This window comes from Phalacrocorax carbo, chromosome 22 (genome assembly GCF_963921805.1).
Source record: "Phalacrocorax carbo chromosome 22, bPhaCar2.1, whole genome shotgun sequence".
NCBI classification, from domain to species: Eukaryota; Metazoa; Chordata; class Aves; order Suliformes; family Phalacrocoracidae; genus Phalacrocorax; species Phalacrocorax carbo.
This window is the reverse complement of record NC_087534.1, coordinates 3,480,034-3,500,808: the sequence shown is the minus strand read 5'-3', so window position 1 is coordinate 3,500,808 and position 20,775 is coordinate 3,480,034. Positions and strand designations below refer to the sequence as shown.

At 50.4% G+C, this 20,775-nt stretch overlaps 2 protein-coding genes across 3 annotated transcripts; both read right to left on the bottom strand.

The window, feature by feature from the left end:
• Positions 1–126: 126 nt before the first annotated feature.
• On the bottom strand, positions 127–4,015 carry PITHD1 (PITH domain containing 1). The gene is made up of 6 exons (XM_064471280.1): positions 3,811–4,015; positions 3,508–3,551; positions 3,269–3,346; positions 1,369–1,473; positions 746–854; positions 127–513 (listed from the first exon to the last, which is right to left on the bottom strand). Exons 1-6 carry the CDS (start codon positions 3,997–3,999, stop codon positions 412–414), a joined length of 627 nt encoding a protein of 208 aa, XP_064327350.1. The 5' UTR covers positions 4,000–4,015; the 3' UTR covers positions 127–411.
• A 451-nt stretch (positions 4,016–4,466) lies between these two features.
• On the bottom strand, positions 4,467–20,767 carry ELOA (elongin A). Of its 2 annotated transcripts, none has more exons than XM_064471411.1 (11): positions 20,589–20,767; positions 15,293–15,349; positions 14,537–14,655; positions 12,444–13,659; positions 10,634–10,748; positions 10,105–10,260; positions 9,555–9,652; positions 9,110–9,290; positions 8,469–8,580; positions 8,057–8,199; positions 4,467–7,460 (listed from the first exon to the last, which is right to left on the bottom strand). In XM_064471411.1, the coding sequence occupies exons 1-11, from the start codon at positions 20,658–20,660 to the stop codon at positions 7,399–7,401; spliced, it is 2,331 nt and encodes a 776-aa protein (XP_064327481.1). In that variant the 5' UTR covers positions 20,661–20,767; the 3' UTR covers positions 4,467–7,398. The 2 variants fall into 2 exon arrangements, with proteins under 2 accessions (XP_064327481.1, XP_064327482.1); XM_064471412.1 differs by having other exon boundaries at positions 14,537–14,652.
• Between the last annotated feature and the right edge of the window lie 8 nt (positions 20,768–20,775).

The following is a 20,775-nucleotide window of genomic DNA, read 5'->3' as shown; positions in this document are numbered from 1 at the left end:
GGCAGCCGTCGCGGCCCGCTCAGCCCCGCACCCACCGGCTCCCCGCGGGGACAGGAGGGGCAGCTCCACACACACCCCCATACCCCCGTGACCCACGTTCAGGGAGAGGGACCTGGGCGACCAGGCGGCAGCTCCGCACCTCGGCGCGTGTTTTATTGGTAGTCAGAGAAGTAACGGCACCAAACATGAGCTCGCATCCGCCGAGACTGAGCTGGCCCCTCACGAGCACAGCTCGGCTGCTTTCGGCACCACCCGACACCCCAGTGCCCTCGGCGCCCTGCTCTCCAAGGTGAAGACGAAAACGTAAAGCTGATCCAACGCTCTCCAGTGCTTCAGGAAACCACTTCTGTCCGAGTCAGCCCACCATGTCCATACACTCGCCCATTCCCAGCGAGATCCCCAACAGCACTGTTAGGAGATGAAGTGAGTCTGTGGGGTGATTTGTTCCAACTTGTGATCAGCTGGGTTTGCCGACGCTTCGTAATTGCAGATGGTGACTTCGTGGCGATGTGCCTGAATTAAGATTAAACATGTTAGTCCAGAGGAGAGCAGAATTCAAGTCCCTCCTAAAACACCTGGCTGGCAAGAGCCGAGCAGGTTCCCATCTCACAGACTATTAATCACAGACTTTCCATCCCCACCCCTACACCACCCTCACCTTCCTCCTCACCACTACAGCTCAAGCTATGATTTAAAGCCCTTTTACACTCTTAGCACATTGTTGCTCATCTGTGCTCTCACCTACCTCCGTCCACTCTCCTTTCAGGCCTATATAAAAAATCTTGGTTGTCTCCGCTCCAAAGTTCTTCGGAAAGTGGATGGAGAGGTGGTAAACATTGGAAAAACGGGCAATTCTGAAAGAAAACACACTCTGAAGCCAGAGCTGGGCATACAAGCTGCCACTCTGCTGCTTTGCCACCTCCTCTAAGCACGGCACCACAGCCCCTCACCGTGCGTGGCTCCCACCCTAATCTGAGTCAGGCTTGGGAGCAAAATGACTGGGGGTGCAGGAGCAGCTTCCTTCACACTTGTGGTCTGTGGGCCAGCAACAAGCTGTTACTGTGGCCAGGAGCAGGGCACATGAAACCAGGATGATTCTGCACCCGGAGAAGTCCTGGGTCACAGGCACAGGAATCCCCCTGGCTCCAGGGAGGTGGTTTTCAGAGCAGAGCTCTCACCTGACAAGGGGAGGATGGAGCCGGGAAGCAAATTCTACTCTGGGCAGCTTTGGGATGCAAGGGAAAGAACTGCCTTCTGCTAACACTCCCCTAAATTCGGCAGCACGCCAGTGGGCTAGATAGAACACTTCGCTGCGCTTGGGAAGAGCAGCCCCCCCGCACCCCCCTGGCACAGGGATCTGCATCGTACTTGGTGGGGTACTCCAGCTCGCCCCTCGGATCCTGGTTCAGGCTGAACGTCTGGTCCGGTTCCCTGGCTGTGTCATCAAAGGACATGTGAGGAATGTTCCTGAACCTGAGAAGAGAGGAAGGAATCCCAGGAAGTTATTAACACACAGATCAACTAACTGGTTTCCTCCCCGTCCATTAGCACTACCCAGATTCCTCTCAACAATAAGAAACTGGATTTGCTTTGTCTTATAAGGGAGAAAATACCAATGTCACCACAAAGCATCATCATGTTCCAGAATACCCAACACCCTGAAGAAATAACAAGGAAGAACAAGGAACAAAGCTGGGGAGACACAGATCTCAGCATGCTTGGGTTTGGGTGCATGAAGAAACCCAGACCCCAGTACACTGGAGACCAAGGAAAATAGGGGATTGATACAGGTGTGTTTCTTTCCCCACAAGCAAGAACTGCAGAGTACTCAATACTCTCTCATTTAAAAAAAAAAAAAAAAGCAGTATTAAGAAGGATCTTTTGCCCTTCAGAAGCTAAAACAAGCCACGTGGCTCAGCACAGCCAAGCTGCTGCCGAGAGCCTTACAAACCTCACCTGGCTGCAGGACCTCCATCACTCATGTCCCTCCCTCCCAGGCCTCAGTTACCCCCTAGAGCGTAACCCCTCTCAGCCCATTGATCCTCTGAAGCCCGATGAGCCACTAGCAGGTCAGTTCCTTCTCAGCACAGCCAGTGTCTCAACCAAATGTTCTCTTCTAGTTAAAATCAGCACCCCATTTCTGTAGAGAAAAGGCAGCAAGTAGCTGCACTCATCTCTGTAAAAGTTATGGTTTCTTCTTCCTCCTGGGGCCACAGAACAACAGAGAGGTTGCAGAGTAACACTGCTTCTTCCCACACTGCGCACCTGCACTGGGCGCTTGGGCACCCGATGGTGTGAGAATCGCTGTTCTCATTACCTACGGGTCCATCAGTTCAGTTTAGGCTCCAGCAAAGTTAATGCTCATTTTATAGAATCATAGAATCATTAAAGGTTGGAAAAGGCCTCCAGGATCATCAAGTCCAACCCACAGCCCAACACCCCCAGGCCTCCTAAACCATGTCCCCAAGTGCCACGTCTGCACATTTTTTGAACACCCCCAGGGACGGCGACTCCCCCACCTGTCAGGGTAGGCTGTGCCAGTGCCTGACCACTCTGTCAGGAAAAACATTTTTCCTAATAGCCAATCTAAACCTCCCCTGACGCAGTTTGAGGCCGTTCCCTCTTGTCCTGTCACTGGTGACTTGGGAGAAGAGACCAACCCCCCCCTCACTACAACCTCCTTTGAGGCAGAGAGCAAGAAGGGCTCCCCTCAGCCCTCTCTTCTCCAGGCTAAACCCCCTCCAGCTCCCTCAGCCGCCCCCCAGCACACTTGTGCTCCAGACCCTGCCCCAGCCCCGCTGCCCTTCTCTGGACACGCTCCAGCCCCTCAAGGGCCTTCTTGTCCCAAGGGGCCCAAACCTGAGCCCAGCATTCAAGGTGGGGCCTCCCCAGGGCCGAGCACAGGGGCCCCATCCCTGCCCGGCTCCTGCTGGCCACACCAGTGCTGACACAAGCCCGGGGGCTGGTGGCCTCCTTGGCCACCCGGGCACTGCTGGCTCATGCTCAGCCGGCTGTCAGCCAGCACCCCCAGGGCCTTCTCCGCCGGGCACTTCCCAGCCCCTCTGCCCCAGGCCTGGAGCGTTGCCTGGGGTTAGTGAGACCCAAGGGCAGGACTTGGCACTTGGCCTTGGTAAACCTCACACAACTGACCTCAGCCCATCGATCCAGCCTGTCCAGATCCCTCTGCAGAGCCTTCCTGCCCTCAAGCAGATCGACACTCCCACCCAATTTGGTGTCACTTGCAACAGTCCCACCATCATTTACTTACAGTCTCATCTCTGCTGGATGCGTACCATCATCTTCTCCCATCACAATCACTCCTTTTAATTTCACGTTGCCCGTAAACCTGCCAAGAGATGCAGAAGTGGCATTCCTACCCCCTGCTCTCCAAATCGGCCCCGGTTACAGGAGCACACCGGCGTGCCTCGCTCCCGGGAATGTAAGTGCGAGGAACAAGCCCTGCCAGCAGCCAAAACGCCGCCGAAGGAGCTCAAGGAGAGAACTTACGGGATATTAAACAGAAGTTCCTCATCATCGTCGCTTTCTACGAACTGGGGAGAGAGAGGAGCGGGTCAGGGCCGGCCCCGCCGCGCAGGTACGTGGGGGTCGCCCCGGGGGGGACAGGGGCCGGTGGGGCGGGTGGCCTCCGGGGGGCTCTGGGGCAAGGGGGGGAACCACAACACCTCGCTTACACCCGCCGCCCCGGGCCCCTCTTTCGCGCCCCGGGCCCCTCCTGTAGCCCCGGTCTCATCCCCCCCGCCTGCCTCCCCTCAGGCAGCACCGCCGCTGCAGGCCCCGGCCCGGCCCTACCCGGGTGCGGTCGCCGCGCTCCTCCCAAGCGCGGAAAACGAGGGCTCCGCTCCCCTCGCGGCGCTCGTTGAGGCACTGCAGCCGCTGCCTGTCGATACGCAGGTAGAGCCCCCAGGCCGCGCCCCGCTCCCCGCCGCCCGCCGCCGCCTCCCCGCTGCAGCAGCAGCAGCGACCGGGACCGTGCGCCATGGCCGCGCCTGCGTGCTGCCGCCGCCCCGCCCACTGCGCCTGCGTGCTGCCGCCGCCCCGCCCACTGCGCCTGCGCGCTGCCGCCGCCCCGCCCCCCGCGCCTTGACACCCCGCCCACCGGCGGCCGGTGCTCGGCGCCGCACGGCCTCGGCAACCCCCCCACCCCCCTCCACGCTGCACCGGACACCGGCCAAGCGGCTGGCCCCGGGGAAAGGGGGCTCGTGGGGATCCCGGCGGTGCCAGGCGGCCGCGGGCTGACCAAAGGTGCTGCCCAGCAGCGCCAGGAGCAGCTCCCGGGGTTTAAACCTGGGGCTTGTTCCAGCCAGGAGGGGGAACGGCCGCACCCCCGCCCCGCTGCCGCCGGGATACCCGAGCAGAAGCCTTCCTCGGAGCCGCAGAGAGCCGGTTTTGCTAACGGCGTGTTTAACATTCACTCCTCAGGGACAGAAAAGAACAAGGAGACCCAGTCCAGTGTTCAGCTTTTATTGAGACATGATTTTCCTCTTTTCATATAACTTATCTAATTAAAATATTCATCTTAGTTACCACAAAAAAAGGAACATAGAAAATCGTATATACACAGTTAGGGACCAAAATACAAATGCAAGTCAAGGTCACTCCCCCTCCTGCCCACGTTACTCATCCCACCACCAGCAGGGCAGCGCAGGGGGAAGAGGCAGCTCTGCTCAGCTCCTGCGCGTGTAGTGTAGCACAGAAAAATTGCACAAGTGTAACATCCTGGGCACCAAGAGACTGGGAACAGAGCGAGCACTTTTACCCTACGCTTTGCTTAGTTTGTGTCTCATGGAAGTAACCCTTCTTTTGGTGGGCACCAGCCCCCAGCCATGGCTTCCAGCTGTGCTGTTTTAGCACCTGAGCAAAGGGAAGAGGGAGGGAAGGGAGGACAGTGGGCATCAGTCCCGGTACCAGTGGGACCCACTCAGCACAGCATCAATTCAGACTCACTGTCACATCTGATCCTCTCTTCATCCTCCTTCCCTGCAATCCAGCTAAGCTAAAATACAGATACAGTTGGCAAAGCCTAGAGCAAAAGAGGCTGCTCTGAGAGGGAAGGTACATCACCCCCTAACAGCAATGCTTTGGGCAATACCCACATTGATTATTTAGCTGTAGTAGTAATTAAAAGTCGCAGTTTAGCAGTGCCCAAGATTGTTCTCGGACCTAATCCGGATCCTTTGCTCAAGGCTCCACTGGGGCCTGAACACCATGCCAGACTCCGCTCCCCTCCCCTCTGCCCCTACCCCAAGTACAGAGGAGAAATAAATGGTAGCACAACAGTCAGCAGAAGATAATATATTGTTATCTAATTAAAAATACAGCAAAATTAAATACAGCAAAAATGCAAGAGTAAGGAGCTATTATTTTACAGCACAACACACACTGAAATGCTGCACAGTAACATTAAAGCATCTGGGACTGTAACAAACTTACAGCACATGAGAGTCTGAGAACATTTTTCCAAGACCTTCAAAATAAGAAGAGAACAGACCAAATAAGAGACAGGTGTTCAGAATGGCTTAAAAGAGAGAGAGAAAACAAACAAAGAAAGAAACCAACAGAAACCAGAAGCATACAGGGATTTTTCTAAAGCCCTCCAGGGAGGGCACTTCACAGCAAGTTTTTCCCCAGTCAGTGTGCACAGACAACTCCACCGCTTGGGGATTTCGCAGCCACAGGAAGCCAGCAGCAGAACTTCTCAAAAGCTGCCACCAACAACAGCATCCACTACCAGCACCTATTCCAGCTAGACAACAAAGTCCTAGGGCAGTAAATACAGCTTGGAATAGGAGAACCCCTCCCCTTTCTGACCCAGTCGGACCTCTGAGCACTACCAGAGAGGCCATCTCCCTCACCACATGACCTGGCTCTAACCAGCTCCATCATCTGTTTGCAACACCTCTGGGTAAGTTTGCTTTCAAGGCAGATGTAACCCACATGCAGAAATGTTCACCACAGTAAGGCTTCCCACTTAATAGCGAGGCCCTAGAGTTGTGTCCAGCACCCTGCTCTCTGCTGCAGCCCCAGCGAGTCCACCCGAAATCACACACCTCATGTACCACTCTGGCTCCTGACCTCCCCAAAGGAGGTGTGCTCCAGGGCACCACCTCACACTTCCACCAGCCCCAGAGTCTGGGTCCACTGGGTCACACTGCACACCTTTTCCTTCCAGAGCTCCAGTTCCTCAGGCACCAAGTATAACCGAACTTTTTGAAGTCCTGCTACGAAGTACACACACATTAAAAACAAACCACATTCTGTTATTTGCTTCCCTCCAACCACAGTCAAGTGGTTTCAGGTTCAGAGACTAAAATCCTTGCTTTTTCCAAAGAGGGGGCAGAGGAAAATATACAGGGAAAAGACAGGATTTAAGCACCAGCTTCCAAACTGGAAATAAATCCTTCCCAATTCCACAGAGAAAATAAGATAAAAGTATTCCTTCTTTCCACTAAAAGAGGCAAACCAATGCCTTCATTGGTATTTAAAAACTGTTTTTCATTTCAGAGGCAAAGCCCCCTGTCTCTCTCTCTCTCTCAAAAAAAAAAGTTAAAATCTGACTTGCTGCACAGTAAAATTTCTCCCAAGACCCCTCATAGTTTTACTCCTAGTAGCCAGCAGAAGACAACAGCAGCAGAGAAAAAGTCCCCAATGGCTCCTGGCATCCCTGCACAACAACGTAAGCATCTGTACAAGATCTACAGTAACAGCAGAGAGAAGGTTGAGAGCGAAGATTTTATTAACACACACGAGTAGAGAGCAAAGCCTCAGGACTCGATGTCCTTGCCAAAGGATCAATGAGCAGATGGGCCACTGGTCCTACCTACCCCAGAGAGTCCAGGTGGGACTTTGGGCCCAGCAGGTACCAGATCACAAGGAAAGACTCCCATGACACCCAATGTCCACTCAGATGGGATTCCTGCCAGCTTGAGTCAGAGAGGCTGGCCCTTGTACTGGATTGGGAGGGGGGAGACTACTGGGAGCAACATAAATAATACCAGCGGGATAGAGGGGCAAAATATTAATTAAAATTGTTTTATAATTTATTAAAAGGTTAAATAGTAAATAGTCTCTGGATCTTCCACTCTCAGCAGGTGCCAAGACTTCACATTTTCTTGTGTCAGGAGATTCTGTACACCCTTCTTTTGACGGATGACAAAGCCAGAAACAGGATGTTAAGGGCAGGGGTAAAAGAGGGGGGGCTTGACACTGAGAAAGGGACCAGAATAAAAGATAAAATACTGTGCTGTCATCTTGTGCAGATCGAAGCTTCTCCCAGCAGCTGCAGCCTCCAAAGTTCAAAGAAAAGGGTTGTTTGGGTACCTTCTCCCCCTTCAGTGCCACTCCCCACCAGAGGGAAAGTCCCAGATCTCCACTGCAAACTTATCTCCGAGAGAACCTGTTTTTAAAAGCTTTGATAGTCTTTGCCATCATCGGTGCAATTTCTGCAACAGAGGAAAAAAACCCTCAAATCAAACAAAAAACCCCAGACATTAAAGCAGCAGTCACAGACTAGGAGAGCAGAGAGCAACTCAAAGCTGCAGCCCTAGCAAAGCAGATGCAAGGCAGGATGCGTGAGCTCTCTAATCAGGGCCTATCGTATTTTCAGGTCACAGACTGAGGAGAGAATGCTCTGCTGTCTGCACTGTAAGAACACAGATCTCTGCTTAAACTCTCCCTACTTAAACTCTCCCTGCTTCCTTCCCAAGGGAGCTGCACTACAATTTCATTGTTCTGAATAGCTGGACAGTCACAGAAGGACAGCAGGAGGGAAGCAGCAGGGTCTCTGCCTCACTACCACCATTAGGACAGGCTGATACAGTCAGCACTGAGCAGGCAGGTGAATCAGATGTTTCCCTATCCTTTTTCGTGTGCAAGAAGTTCAAACAGCCTTTACCCTCTCCTTAGAGAGAGGGTAGAGGCCACCAACATCAACCCTCCTCCATAGCCCAGATTTCTTTTACAGCAGAAGCAGCAGGTTCACGTGTTTGTGAAGGAGGAACTCTAGGACGCCACACAGCGTTCTGCAGTTTGTACTTACTCTTCACTGGCGGTTTCCTGGGGTCATAGGAGGAGAAGGTGCTACCTGAAGATGGGACAGAATGGGCACTGCTGGTGCTGGGCCCATCATAGGACTGCTCTTCACTCACACGAGCATGGCTTTTGCTAGATGGTGGTTTTATTCTGAAACAGAGACACGACAGACATTTCAGCAAATGAGTCATTGTGGTTTGATGCAATTCTTCAGACACAAGCTGCGTTTAACAGCAGCATGACTGATACCACATGGAGCCAGCAAGAAAGCAGCTATTACAGTTACAAGTTGCACTGCAAAAGGACATCCCGCGCACACAGTATCCTTTCCTGCCAGGATGCAGAGCTTCAGGGGGATGTTGGCAGGAGCCCACAGGAAAAGCAGCCTTGAACAGCAAGCACTACTAAGAAACACTCACTTGGTCTTCTCTGGCAGAAGAGGTCCTCCAGTTCCAAACTTCTCTTGTCTCCTTCGTACATCTCGAGGGGGCTTTGCTGCAGAGTTCACAAACGCCATTTTGGCCACCCTACCTATAGAAGGCCAGAGGGAAATATTGCTTAGATCCAGCTTATCATGGAGAAGGCTCCTCAGTGCTTGTCTAATAAGACAAGCTCCAACCACCTCTCCCCAATCCATCCATTTCAAAGCTCAGGCAATAGCCTCCTCACCTAAGGTCTGAACCTCTTGCTGTGAGAAATCAGACTGATCAGGTCAGTAGCTCTCATTATGCTCACCAAAAGAGCAGGAATGCTTCCCTCCACCTCGGTATTCTTCAACCCCAGCCTGGAGAAGCCACTCTAGCAGAACAGGAGGTGCCTCTACAGCCCTACATGTTCTTGCTATAAAATATTGCTCTGTCTAGTCTGCATCAGCAACACTATGGATGAAATCTAGAGCCTGCTAAGCCATTAAGGGAAGGCCACCACAAAGAACAGAGAGTTAAGCAACTCCTAAACTGGACTAGATCTAAACCAGCCACTCCAAAAGACCTTCCCCTGACAAAGACATCTCCTAGGCAGCATTTCCAGACCCCTCTCTGACCATGCAGCCCTACTTTACCTTTGGGTTTGTTGGCATGAGCTGAGCCGATGTTCCGGGCTAACATGAGCAGCCGTTGCTCTCGCGCGTCATGAAGTCGAAGGTACATCTCCCGCCAGGACTCAAACTCTTCTGGCTTCTCTGTCTTGAAGTCTCGGAGACAGTGATTGTGCCACAGTTGATCCGTATCCTCAATAAGGACCTGAAACAAACCCACACATAAGCTGGGATCCCTCCTGACACCTTCACTCCCCTCTCCCTTTGCACCAGTTAGTGCCAGCGTCACTCTAACACCGCAGAGGACAAGACAGCTTAGGAGGGGCCAACTTGTAGCAAATCCAGGATCTCAGTACTAGCAACAGCCACCTCTTGTTATAAAGAGCACTGTTTTTTACTATTCTCCTATTGCAGACGAGGACAGAACATCACTCCCGCATGTCACTATCCCTTCCCCAGGCGCACTCACATGATTACATTCCTCAATGCGATACAGTTGCTCTGGGGTGCATCTCTCCAATACTGGCTCCAGCACTGTGAAAGGGACACCACCCACTTCATAGATTGCTGGAGAGAAACAAGATGCACAGAGTATTTATCCTGCTCCTTCCTTGCCAAGGAAGGGGCTTGACACCTTGAAATGCAGTGGAAAAAAACAGCAGTGCTGCATGCCACTGCACAATACGAGGGGACAAGAAAGGAACCACAGGTGCAATAGCTCTAGTGGGTCATCAGGCACCAATATCTCCAAGATAAGAAATGCCTGTGCAGGGCTCTGTTTATCACTATTTCCAGTGCTTTCGCACTTTCTGAAAGCATGCTGGGTGCTGATCCCTGCAGCACCTGAGCTTTCAGTGAGATCTGCCCCATGTTACTTAGCTTGCCTTGTGACAAGGGGCAACTAACGGTTCACATGCTCCAAGCCAGATGCTGCTGGGACATATACAAACAAGTTACCAAGGCTTGGGTATTCTCTGTGTGGCAACATGACTTTAAGACAGGTGAGGAAAGGTACTTACAGTCAATGTTGTTACTGAGGACTCTGATACACTGTTGATACAGAGACATCATCTTTGGGAGGTAGGCAGTTTTAGAGCCTGAATACACTTGCATCTTTGAATTCAACCGGCGGCCTGTAAAACCCGCTTCGCTCTCTTCAACTGGTGAGGACACTGCTGTAAAGGGAAAAGACTTGGAGTGAGAAGGGAACAGAGAAAAGAAGAGCCCACCCTGATGAATGGCACAGGAGGCACAAAATCAGAGTCACCAGGAAGCAACCTAAAGGGCCAAGTCTTCTCTAAGAGACCTGCAACCTAGTTCAAGAAGGGCAAGTCCAAAGCCCAAGCCTCAAGAAGGGTCAGCAAAGGCTCCTCTTCATTTCTGCTAGAGCATGTGGGAAAGAAACCACCTTTTTCTGAAATGCAGGCTCTGGGCCCCAGAGGCAGGACACCAGACCCCCCGCAAAAGACGTGAACCCAGCCAGCATCCACTTCCTCCCAGGAACAACGGCTACAGCCCATTTCAGACCTATTTTCCTGCCCAACATACCTTTCCTTTTCGTCTGGGAGCAGGTAATGGACTCAATCGAAGGAAGAGGGCGGTAGTTGGCCTGAATCGGTGGCAGTGGGATGTCTGGTAATGTTGGTACCACATCTAAAATTATCTGGAAGGAGAGGATGTACATGCAAGTAAGACAAAAACAAGGAGAATGTTACATCCTGCCAGGGTACAAACAGCATTGAACTGCAATTTGTTTGATATCTTGAAAAAGACAATCAATGCTGATCAGTCTTGCACCTCAGAGGGAGCCTGTGCTTCTGCCACATTACTGTGGCTCTGTCTAGGCTGCCAGTATAAAGAAGCCAAAATTCAGGATCCGAATCACTCAGCGCCCTCCACTAAGAGCCATCCACATCTTTAACCTGCTAGGTTCAGTGCTAAAGGCCTCTGGCAAGAACCCAAATCAGATTAACAGTGCAAAGAACTGGAGAAAAACAGAAGAGAAAGCCGGCAGAAACATTTCCTTAATCTCAAACACTCATTTACCTGGTCTGCCTCTTCTCCTCCTCCCCCCCTCCTGCAAGAAAAGCCGCAGTGGTGGAGACGGGAACCTCATAAACCAGGGGACATCTCAAACTTTGATATGAGGCACTTAGAATGAATGGCAAAACAGGATTTGAAAAGGCTGCTAAGATTATAAGAACTTACTGAATCACAGAATGGTTTGGGTTGGGAAGGACCTTTAGAGCCCATCCAGTCCAACCCCCCCACAGTGAGCAGGGACACCTCCAGCTAGATCAGGTTGCTCAGAGCCCCGTCCAGCCTGACCTTGGATGTCTCTGGGGATGGGGCCTCCACAGACAGATCTGGGCAACCTGTGCCAGCGCTTCACCACCCTCACTATAAAAAATTTTCTTCCTTATATCCAGCCTAAATCTACCTCCTCTCATTTAAAACCATCACCCCATGTCCTGTCAGAGCACGCCTTGCTAAAGAGGTCACCCCCATCCTTCCTATAGTCCCCCTTTAAGTACTGGAAGGCTGCAATAAGGTCTCCCACAGCCTTCTCCAGGATGAACAACCCCAACTTTCTCACCCTGTCCTCATAGAGCGGAGTGTTTCAAGTTGAGTAAAAACTTTAAGTAGTCAAGGTTTTACACATTTGTCCCTTATTTATATAAACAACCCTGGCACCCACATTGTAATGAATATATACAGAAACATTGCTCATTTTTCGTGCTTTCACAAAAGAGAATTTGTCTTCTAGAATAAGCTGCATTGTAACATCAGTCCTCCCATTTCTTGAGACCAACAGATTTAGTTTAAAAAACTGCAGTACTGATAAAGCATTAAAATAAGCAAGATTTTAGAGAAGCATAAATACTTGAAAGACATGGTAACCTTGCAAGCAGGTGGAAATGCACTGCATATTAGGCAGGACTCTAAGTTGACTCACGTCTAAAGATATTCTGCATGCTTAACATATGTATCACATCCAATATGTTTTCATATGATTATTTAGCTGAAGGTGTTTCCCTCTTACTCTCCCCATTTTTGAATAAAGAAGGTTTTGTCTATTACGTTTCTTTCCCCCTCCCTCTTCACCCACTTTTCCAGCAGAGTCCCACTCTAACAGCACAAAGCGATGCCTGTGGCATGGGGCATATGAAACACATGGTGGCTCCCAGCAGGAACCAGGAGTCACAGACCTGTGTATTATTGAGACACCGCACGCACATCCTGATGCAGAACACAGCCCAGCACCTCCAAGGGCAAAACTAATAAGCCCCAGATGGCAGAGGACCAAGAGCAGCGGATCCCACCTTCTTTGTTCACTTTCAGATCTTCAAAACCTTACCCTCTTTGGTTTAGGAGCCTCTGGTAGTTTCTTCTCTGTGTTTTTCTCACTTGTTCGCTTGTGGCTTGGACTTTTCCGACTCGAGCTTGAGCTGTTGGTACTGGCTTTGGATCCGTTCTGTTTGCTGTGCCCTCGGTCTTTCTCTCCAGCTGACGCAGCAGGTTTGACCACTTTCTTTTTCTTTTTCTGGGGCTGGTCGTAGCTGAGGTACGACTCAAAGGACATTGTAGGTTGTTCAAATTCATCCTCCACTTCCCCCTCCCCAGAATTGGAGGAAAAGCCCATTGATTTTTTGTCCACATCGGAGACTTTGCGCTTCCCCTCTGAAGCTTTTAAGCTCCCAGAAATCCCCTTTTCTTTAATCTTATTTGACAAGTCACTCTCAGCTTTCCGTTTCTCCCGCTCTGCGTTAGATGACTCCAGGCTCAGCTTGGGCTTTTCCAATTTTATTTTTTCAGAGTCCCGATGTTTTTGCTTCTTAACATGGTTGTCCAAAGGCTCTTCTAAGTGTGGCAACACGTGCAACTTCTCCTTTCTGGAGGTGCCACTTTCTCGGTTCTTCTCCTTCTTGGTGCCATCTGACATCCTCTGCTTCTCCTTGCTGCCCCCTGCCACGGCGGCTTCTCGGAGCTGCTCTTTAAAAGTGGTCTTGTGCAATCTTTCTGGGCTGAAAGCAGAGGTCCTGTCCTCCCCTCTGCCATCAAGTCGTTGCTTCTTGTGAGAAGACTTGTGCTCTTTGTTTCGACTCATGTTCCCTTTGTCATAGAACTCACCAGGGTTCCGCTCTTGACCTCCCCCCAGCTTCTCCTGAAAGCTGTGGCCTTTACTGGCTTTCCGATTAAATACTGTTGGTTCTTCCTGCTCCTCAGAGGCATAAGGGTCTGTGTACATATCCTGAGGGCTCTCGCTTGGCTCAGGTGACACAGCTTGTCCACAGTCCGAGTACTCCTGATCTGAAGAGAGCACTGGGGAAGATCTGCCCCAATCCTTCCCCTCGTGGCTGCTATAGCCATAAGTCTCATGGGCTCTCTCAGGCCTAGGATGCCTTTTGGACTTCTTTTCCCTATGATCTGGGCTATAGGTCTGGCTGCAAGATGGCTGGAAGGGTTCTGAATACTCCTGGTCAGGTTCCTCATCCTCTCTGAGGGAGAGTTCTTGATGTCTTTTGCTTGAGCTGCTCCTCTCGTAGTCACGGTCTTCAGAATCTAGGTTATTTCTAAAGGGAAAAGAAAACAAAATAGTTAGATTAAAACTTCCCCATATGAATGAAAAGAGCCACTCCCCACGGACCATCTGGATGGGAACACCTCTTACAGAAGACTAAGGTTGTATTTAGTAGTTTTGTGGCAAGAATACCACTAATCCTCTCAGGCACAGCAATATTCAGGGATTTAGAGACTACAGGAATTGATTAAGCATTTTTATTAGGACTAGAGACTTCACAGTTCATTAGGAACTGGAGACAGATGTGTACATACACTTCTCCATGCCCACACACTCCTGGCTATGTGGTGCTTACGTGAAACTTGGCCCTCAGTTAAGCATGCAGGGATATCACAGCCATCGAAATTATAATGAAGAACTGGGTCTTCATCACCCACATCTAAACAATCTCATTGCTGGGTTCAGCACAGCTTTGTTACTACAACATGCTGGCTAGCACTAACTTTCAGTTTCCATAGGATTTTTGCACATAAAAGCCTTCTTCGAAAGCAAGCCACTTCCTTTGCTTGGGCCTAGAACTTCCTCTCTTTAGCACTGTAATATGAGAAGCAAGGAGATTGCATCTCTTGTTTTATTAAAGGCACTTTTCTGGCCTCTCCTGTTAATCTCTTCTTCAAATTGCAGATTCTTGAAAATCGGTCCCTACTTTCATGCAAAACTGCAGCCGTCAGCAACCCAACGCTGCACAGCTAGCTGAGGCAGGAAGTTTATGCCAAAACAAGGAAAAAAACCCATGCAGAGTTAGCAAGCTCATGTTACAAGTTTTTCCAGAGCCTTCACTTTGTTACCTTGGTCAGAGAAGTTTATAATCTCTACTGCAAAAATATAACAAAGCTTATCCATCAGGATAACCAAACAGGTTCACTTACCTGTCTGCCTCTTGGGACACTGGCACTAGCTTCTTCCACCTGGCTACGAGATTCTTCGCAAAGTCTCCTACAAGCTCGTGTTTCCGTAAACTGTTCACAGTCTTCCCAACACCCGTCTCCTTCACGAGAGAGCCAAGACATGAATTCATCTTAGCAAAACAGTCAGCATTCTCACCTCTGCTAAACTTCCTACAAAGTGAATAAAGTTAACCCGCTACCTATCACTGCTAGGTAGAAATAAACTTCATTGATCTAACAGAAAAAATACCACAAATAATATATTCTGTTTTCAGCAACCATTATATTGTTTACTACAGTTCTGTAAATCAAAGGCAACTTAACTCTGCCTCAAACATTAAATAAATGTATTAATAAAGTAAGTTGTTATTTACCATGACTGTTGGTAAGTTTGAAGATACAAGTCACTAATAATGTTAAGGATTAGCACTTTCCAATTCCATGCTGATTCAGTGATCATTAGGAAGTGCTCCAACTCTCAGATCCCAGGCAAGTGTTAAGCTTTCAGGAGAACTGCAGATGACAAACTGTCCTCCATGGCTTCACACTCGCTCTGACACTCTCCTTCCCCCTGCCTGGAATCTCTAGAACCTCATCCCATTGTGCCTGTGACACCAGGCTGTAGCAGGTGGCCGAGGCAACGCGCCCCATCCCAGGGAAAGCAGCGTTTCTGTGGCAAACAGTTATCCTGTGACTTGACAGACACGATGAAAGTGTGAGAGATTTCACAGCTCTTACCACAAGAATGTCAACTGTGATGGGCAACTCAGAGAGCCTCTTCAGACTTTTCAGCAGCTGCAGAGACAAGAAGGAAAGCGTTCAGACTTGTCATACTGAACCTCATACTGTGATTAGAAAGGAAGGAAATTCTGCACTGCATGAGAGCTTGTTAGAAAGATCCAAGTGGCAGACAGCTGCTGTCTTGCTCCAAATCAGGCTCCTGAGAAGCTGAACACAAGGGCCAGCTGTTAAGAAATTACCGCCTCTTTGCCTACGAGGGCCCACCTGAGAATCTTAAAATGGACTCAAATATTAATGCTTTCTTCACACAGGACTGCAACTTATCTTTGGCTTAAAGCATCAGGAACAGAGACATACTGTTGCACAGCAAGTGGAAGAAAGGACTCGGAAGCTTGTGACTCTCAGAAGGAGGTGCTGAGAACTGCACCACTTGTTGAGATGAGGGGAAAAAAAATATTAAGAGTCCTTTCTGAAGTTTTGCAAGCTAGACACTGAGGGAAGGAAGATTTCTGGATGCTCTGAAAGATCTAAGAGGAAACCCATATCTCCCCTGCAGACCCTCCGCTCTGTCAGTGCTGCTGACAGTCTCTCTCCTCTCAACTATAGCCTGTGCTAAAAAGGAAAGTGATCCCTTCCACAATCACTGCCTCTCACCCCACTCTTTTCCCTTCCCTTTGACATACACCAGTGAAAAATGTTGTTTTCCTACACACACACACTGCCGAGCGAGGCCCTCCCAGCACGTACATCTGCTCCATGGGCCAGGGAGGGAAGAGGAGCCCTTTCTGACTTGCACCCCAGCGAGGGGCTGCAGGTGAAGAGGACGTACTTGTACCTCTGCCACCCAGGCGGTTTGGGACGTTGCTTCACCGAGATGCCTCCCAACTTTTAACTTACAGTACACAGCACCACACATCTGACAGCACTGCTGCCCCTCACATTATTTCCCGCAGCTCAGCTATAGCCCCAGACCAGCCTCGTCAGCATTCCCATTATTACAGCCCCTATACAGCCCAGGCTTCATTCAGCACTGCTGTGCTATATGCCATACAAAGGGCTGTCCCTGACCCAGAAGATCTTCTCTTTAAAGCATTGCACTCATGCTTAAATTAGCTCTGTTGGCCTAAGCTATTCCAATCACCCCCACTTCCACCATGCAAGGATCAAAGACGTTTAAAGGTTTCCTTCCTTTTGAAGGAAATCAGTTTTTTAACCTATTTGAAGAGTGCTATTACTTTCAGAGAGAAAATACTCCTCAACACACAGATAAGGGTTCACGTGGCTTAGGCAGAACCACGGGATGGTTTCTGTTCACTTATATTTAGGACTTCATTGCCATGATCACAGACTTGTTTGTTTTAGAAGAGTGAAACACTGATACCAACAGTACCAGTGAATTTCAGCACTCCTGAGCTGGGATGCTGAGGGGGATGCAATAGTTCTAGCTGTGCCGTAACCATAGCTAACCCGGTCTTCCAGCCCTCTGTCCCTGCAACTCTGGGCTCATGGTAATGCAGAATCTCCCCTGGGATTCAGGGGATCTGGGGTAGGTAATGTGCTCCACCACCTACCTCAACTGATAGGGAGGGGAAGGGGAAAAAAATAAATCCCAACATCCTTTCAGTTTTCAGGACCGCTGTTACGTTGCCATCACTGCTGCTTGACAAGCTCACTGGCAATCGAAGCCATCAAACCAGAAGCAGTAGAGACACAGCCCACCTCTGCTGCCTCCCCTCCAACTGCCACAGCAAGGCCTGCCACGGGCTCACGGGTCGGGATCCCGCCAGGGAGGCCAAGATCCTTCTGGCATCAGTAACGCAGCGGTTTGGACTAGTGTGCATGAAAGCCCTGTTTGGAAGGGGCAGGAAGGGAAGGAAAGAAGGATGGATTCTGTACTAGATAGAAAAACAAACAAGAGTAAAATGGGGCAATATTAAAACAATAGCATCTCTGTAAGCCGATTACCTTCCTAGAGAGGTTGTTTCAGAGCTTACAAAACCGTACTGTGACACTACAAACCCAGGGAAAACTCATTATGGTATCTTTACAGCCTCCCAATTATTTTCTAGCTACACCACTGTAGCATCTTCCACCGCTCTTTTAACTCTTTAGCTATTTGTTGCCTTCAGGGCTGAATTCCAAGATGAAAAGTGCTATTCTCAATGGGGCTTATCTCCGGATTTTGTACAGCCAGGGGAAGTGTGGTGTGAGACCAGGGGACCCACACATTCAATCTACAACATGTCTCACGGGGAAACAGCTTATTCCACACCCACTGCAGTCAATGGTTGGAAACTTCCACACATCTTTAAAAAAAAAACCAAAACCAACAACCAAAAAAAAACCCAAGCTGGCTTTCTGAGAGGCCACCATATACATACCTTTGCCTAAGCAGCACTCCACCAAGCTTTTACACCTGCATGATCCTTAGAAACATTAGCACAGTTTGAGTTTTCAGCAGCCAAGTAATGAAAGTCTCAAAATGACGCCGTCAGGAAACGAGGCATTTTTGTTAAGTAATGCACTTATCTGCCAATCTAAGATATCAAAACCTGTGCTTATTGATGCTGTCCAAATGGCATGCAGCCTGGCAATATCTGAGTAAGGATATATTTGGGAGCTGTGTTCGTACAGCACAGCAAAGCCTCGCTTTGCTTGAGATCTTGGTGGACCACAGGTCCACGTGCATGAGACAAGTCTGATGCAGTGAGGCTTAAGAACTTGTACTAATCTGTACTTCCTACAGGAACAAGCTGATGCTGTGCACCCCACTGCCTTCAGCTGAAATCAGCCAAGCAGATTCAAATCTGGCATCTCAACTCAGAAATAAATGAGATCCTACAAGTCTTACGGAAGAAGGCAGCCACGTAGAAGACAGAAAACACAAGGCTTGTCTCTCGCTAGGCACCAGATGAAATACATATGAGAAAGCTCTTCTAAAACACCCCAGCACAGGGTAGAGTTTCAGTCAATCAGCCACAAGACACAAACCATAAAGACTTCACTTAGTTCCAACTCGAATAAAGTTTTGTTTCATATGGGTGGGTTGTTTTCTTTTTTGAAAAGAAGTCAACCAGGCCGTTACAATGCTAACAATAGACATTAACATCAAATTACTACAGCACAGCCTGGCTGCTTCTTCTCTGTGAAGATGCTCTCCTGTTTGTGTTTCCCTTTATCCTCTTTCTTCCCCCAGAAGAGAAACACTCCTGCAGCAGAGTTTGCATCTTCTCTGCTGGGGAAAAAAAAAAAGACCTTTTCCAAACAATTACAGCAGTGTCCAAAGTTTCACTCACACAGTTCTGTGCCAGCAGCCCAATTTTCACCAGAAAACGATATTAATACTTAACACCTTTCAGCAAGGCAATATAGAGTTGTACATGATACTGAGCAAATATTCTTCCACATTACTGATAAAATGTTTCTAAAGCACAAGGCAAGAAAACCAAAGACTAGAAATGGTGTAACAACTGTAGCACCCAGAGAAGCCATGGATTTTCCTGCTGACAGGGTAAAGCTGTAGCTGCTACAGAACTGTAGTGGAAACAGTTCTAGCAGAAGAGCCAAAAGCCCCTTTTCTGACACAGGAAGGTGCTCAGAAGATACACAATCGTCAAGATAATGCAATGACAACTAAATTCAAGCCTAGAAACACTAACATTTCCAAGGATATAGTTGAAAAGGTACCAGAAATAAGAGTATAGGTCATGGGACCTTTCTGCTGGGGAAGGGAAGAAGGTTTAAAGTCATTATCCTAGCTAGTAACAGCTTGCCAATGCTTACTACCTCTCTCTCTCCTTGCAAAACTGCATCGGATCAACGGAGAAAGAAACAACTTGACACTGCAAGGTTACTGGAGAAAGAGTCAGCCTGTGCAAATAGTGCCCAAAAACTTACAATGCCCAAGAAACACAGAGAAGCAATTATTGCCTCAAGCTGACACAAGGGTCAGGAAACAGGAGCACTAATTCTCTGTGCACAGTGTGCTGAGCCAATATTTGAAGTCTTGCGCATGCTCTCAGCACCACGGGGCCCAAGACCCCCTGGAACTGACTCCTCAGCAGACCCTCAGCTCCATTCAGGGCCTCACCAGTTAAACCTGCTCTTGGCTGAGAGGGTGAGAAAAAGAGCCAGACCCTCCGTCGCTTCTCCCCTGGCTGGGCTAGATCTGGGTACAAGGGCCTCCATTTCAAAGGGCCAGCACTTGAGCACTCCGGTATCTATCCTTCTTCATGGGTGGTAGGAAGCCCTGGAAAGCAAGCGGTTCTGTAGGTGTTTCCCTCAGTTAAACAAAATTAAATGAGTACAGAGTAGCTGCAAGGCCCTCACCGCCTCATCTTTCACCTGAATTAAGTGAAACATGAACCAAACATGGGTAAATAGTCACAACAGTTGCTCCCCCTATAAAATACGACACCCTAGAGAATGGGATAATAGCATGCAGTGAGCCCACACCTGAGCTCAGCCCTAATTCCAAATTTCAGTTGGAAAAAAAACAGCTCAGAACCCTGGTGTCCGGCAGGAGAGCTGCTGTCAGCAACAGACACAGCTGAACGTCACCGAACAGACCCAGGACAAGCGCGGACGGGGGCAGCGTGTGCCCGGCTGCCGCTCCACGACAGCTGCTGCAGGCAGCAGGTTTCGGCAGCAGACACGTTCCCTCGTGGAGCTGGGTGAGAGGCATCAAGCAACTTCCCCCGAGGCCAAAGGGGGAACCTGTGGAGGGGGATGAGTTAAAACTCCCCAACTTCTTGCCCTGACCCCAACTCCCTGGTGATCGCGGAGGGGTCCTGGCCCTCCCCACTCCCACGGCAGGGCTGCGATTCCGTCGCCTCACGCCCGGGCTCACACCGGCCACCGCGGCTCTTCCACCATGAACACGTCACCAGGGCAAGACTCTTCCGGCGAGTTCTCCCGTTGCCCGCTCGCCTCTCAAACGGCAACCCCACCGACACGCCACGGGGGGAAACCCCACGCAAGGAACCCGTCACACCGCAACGGGCCGCCCGGGGGGCAGCCGGGGCCTGCGAGCCCGGCCCGGGCTGGCAGGAGCTCGGGGGGGCTCCCACCGGTGACAACCCCCGGCCTCACCCACCCCCCTCACCCCACGGACCGCGGCCCCGGCCGGGATGGGAACTTCGGGGGGAGTGGGGCGGCGGAGGGCAGGGCAGGGCAGGCCCGGCCCCGCTCCCCGTGCCACCCGCGGGGTGACCCGGGCCCTCCCGACCCCCGGCCCCACCGCGCCGCCCCAACCAGGGAGGGGGAGCCCCGGCCACACCGCCGCCCCCCTCACCTTCTTGGGCTCCGAGCTGCCCGCCAGCCGCGACTGCAGCTTGCCCACAACTTCCAGCACCGACTCCGCCATTTTTACTGCTGGAGAAGCAGCGGCGGCGGAAACTGCTTCACCGCCCGCTCGCCACACGGCGCTTCCTCACCGCCGCCGCCATCTTGGCTGCGGGCAGGAAACGGAAGCGGCTCAG

Coding starts and splice junctions, on each gene's coding strand:
- PITHD1 (XM_064471280.1), bottom strand. CDS start 3,999: ATGGCGCACGGTCCCGGTCGCTGCTGCTGCTGCAGCGGGGAGGCGGCG. Junction 3,552..3,810: donor AGCGCGGCGACCGCACCCGG/GTAGGGCCGGGC, acceptor CTCTCTCCCCAG/TTCGTAGAAAGCGACGATGA. Junction 514..745: donor TGAAAGGAGAGTGGACGGAG/GTAGGTGAGAGC, acceptor ATCTTAATTCAG/GCACATCGCCACGAAGTCAC.
- ELOA (XM_064471411.1), bottom strand. CDS start 20,660: ATGGCGGAGTCGGTGCTGGAAGTTGTGGGCAAGCTGCAGTCGCGGCTG. Junction 15,350..20,588: donor GCAGCTCGGAGCCCAAGAAG/GTGAGGGGGGCG, acceptor TTGTCTCTGCAG/CTGCTGAAAAGTCTGAAGAG. Junction 10,749..12,443: donor AGGCTCCTAAACCAAAGAGG/GTAAGGTTTTGA, acceptor CTCTCCTTCCAG/ATAATTTTAGATGTGGTACC.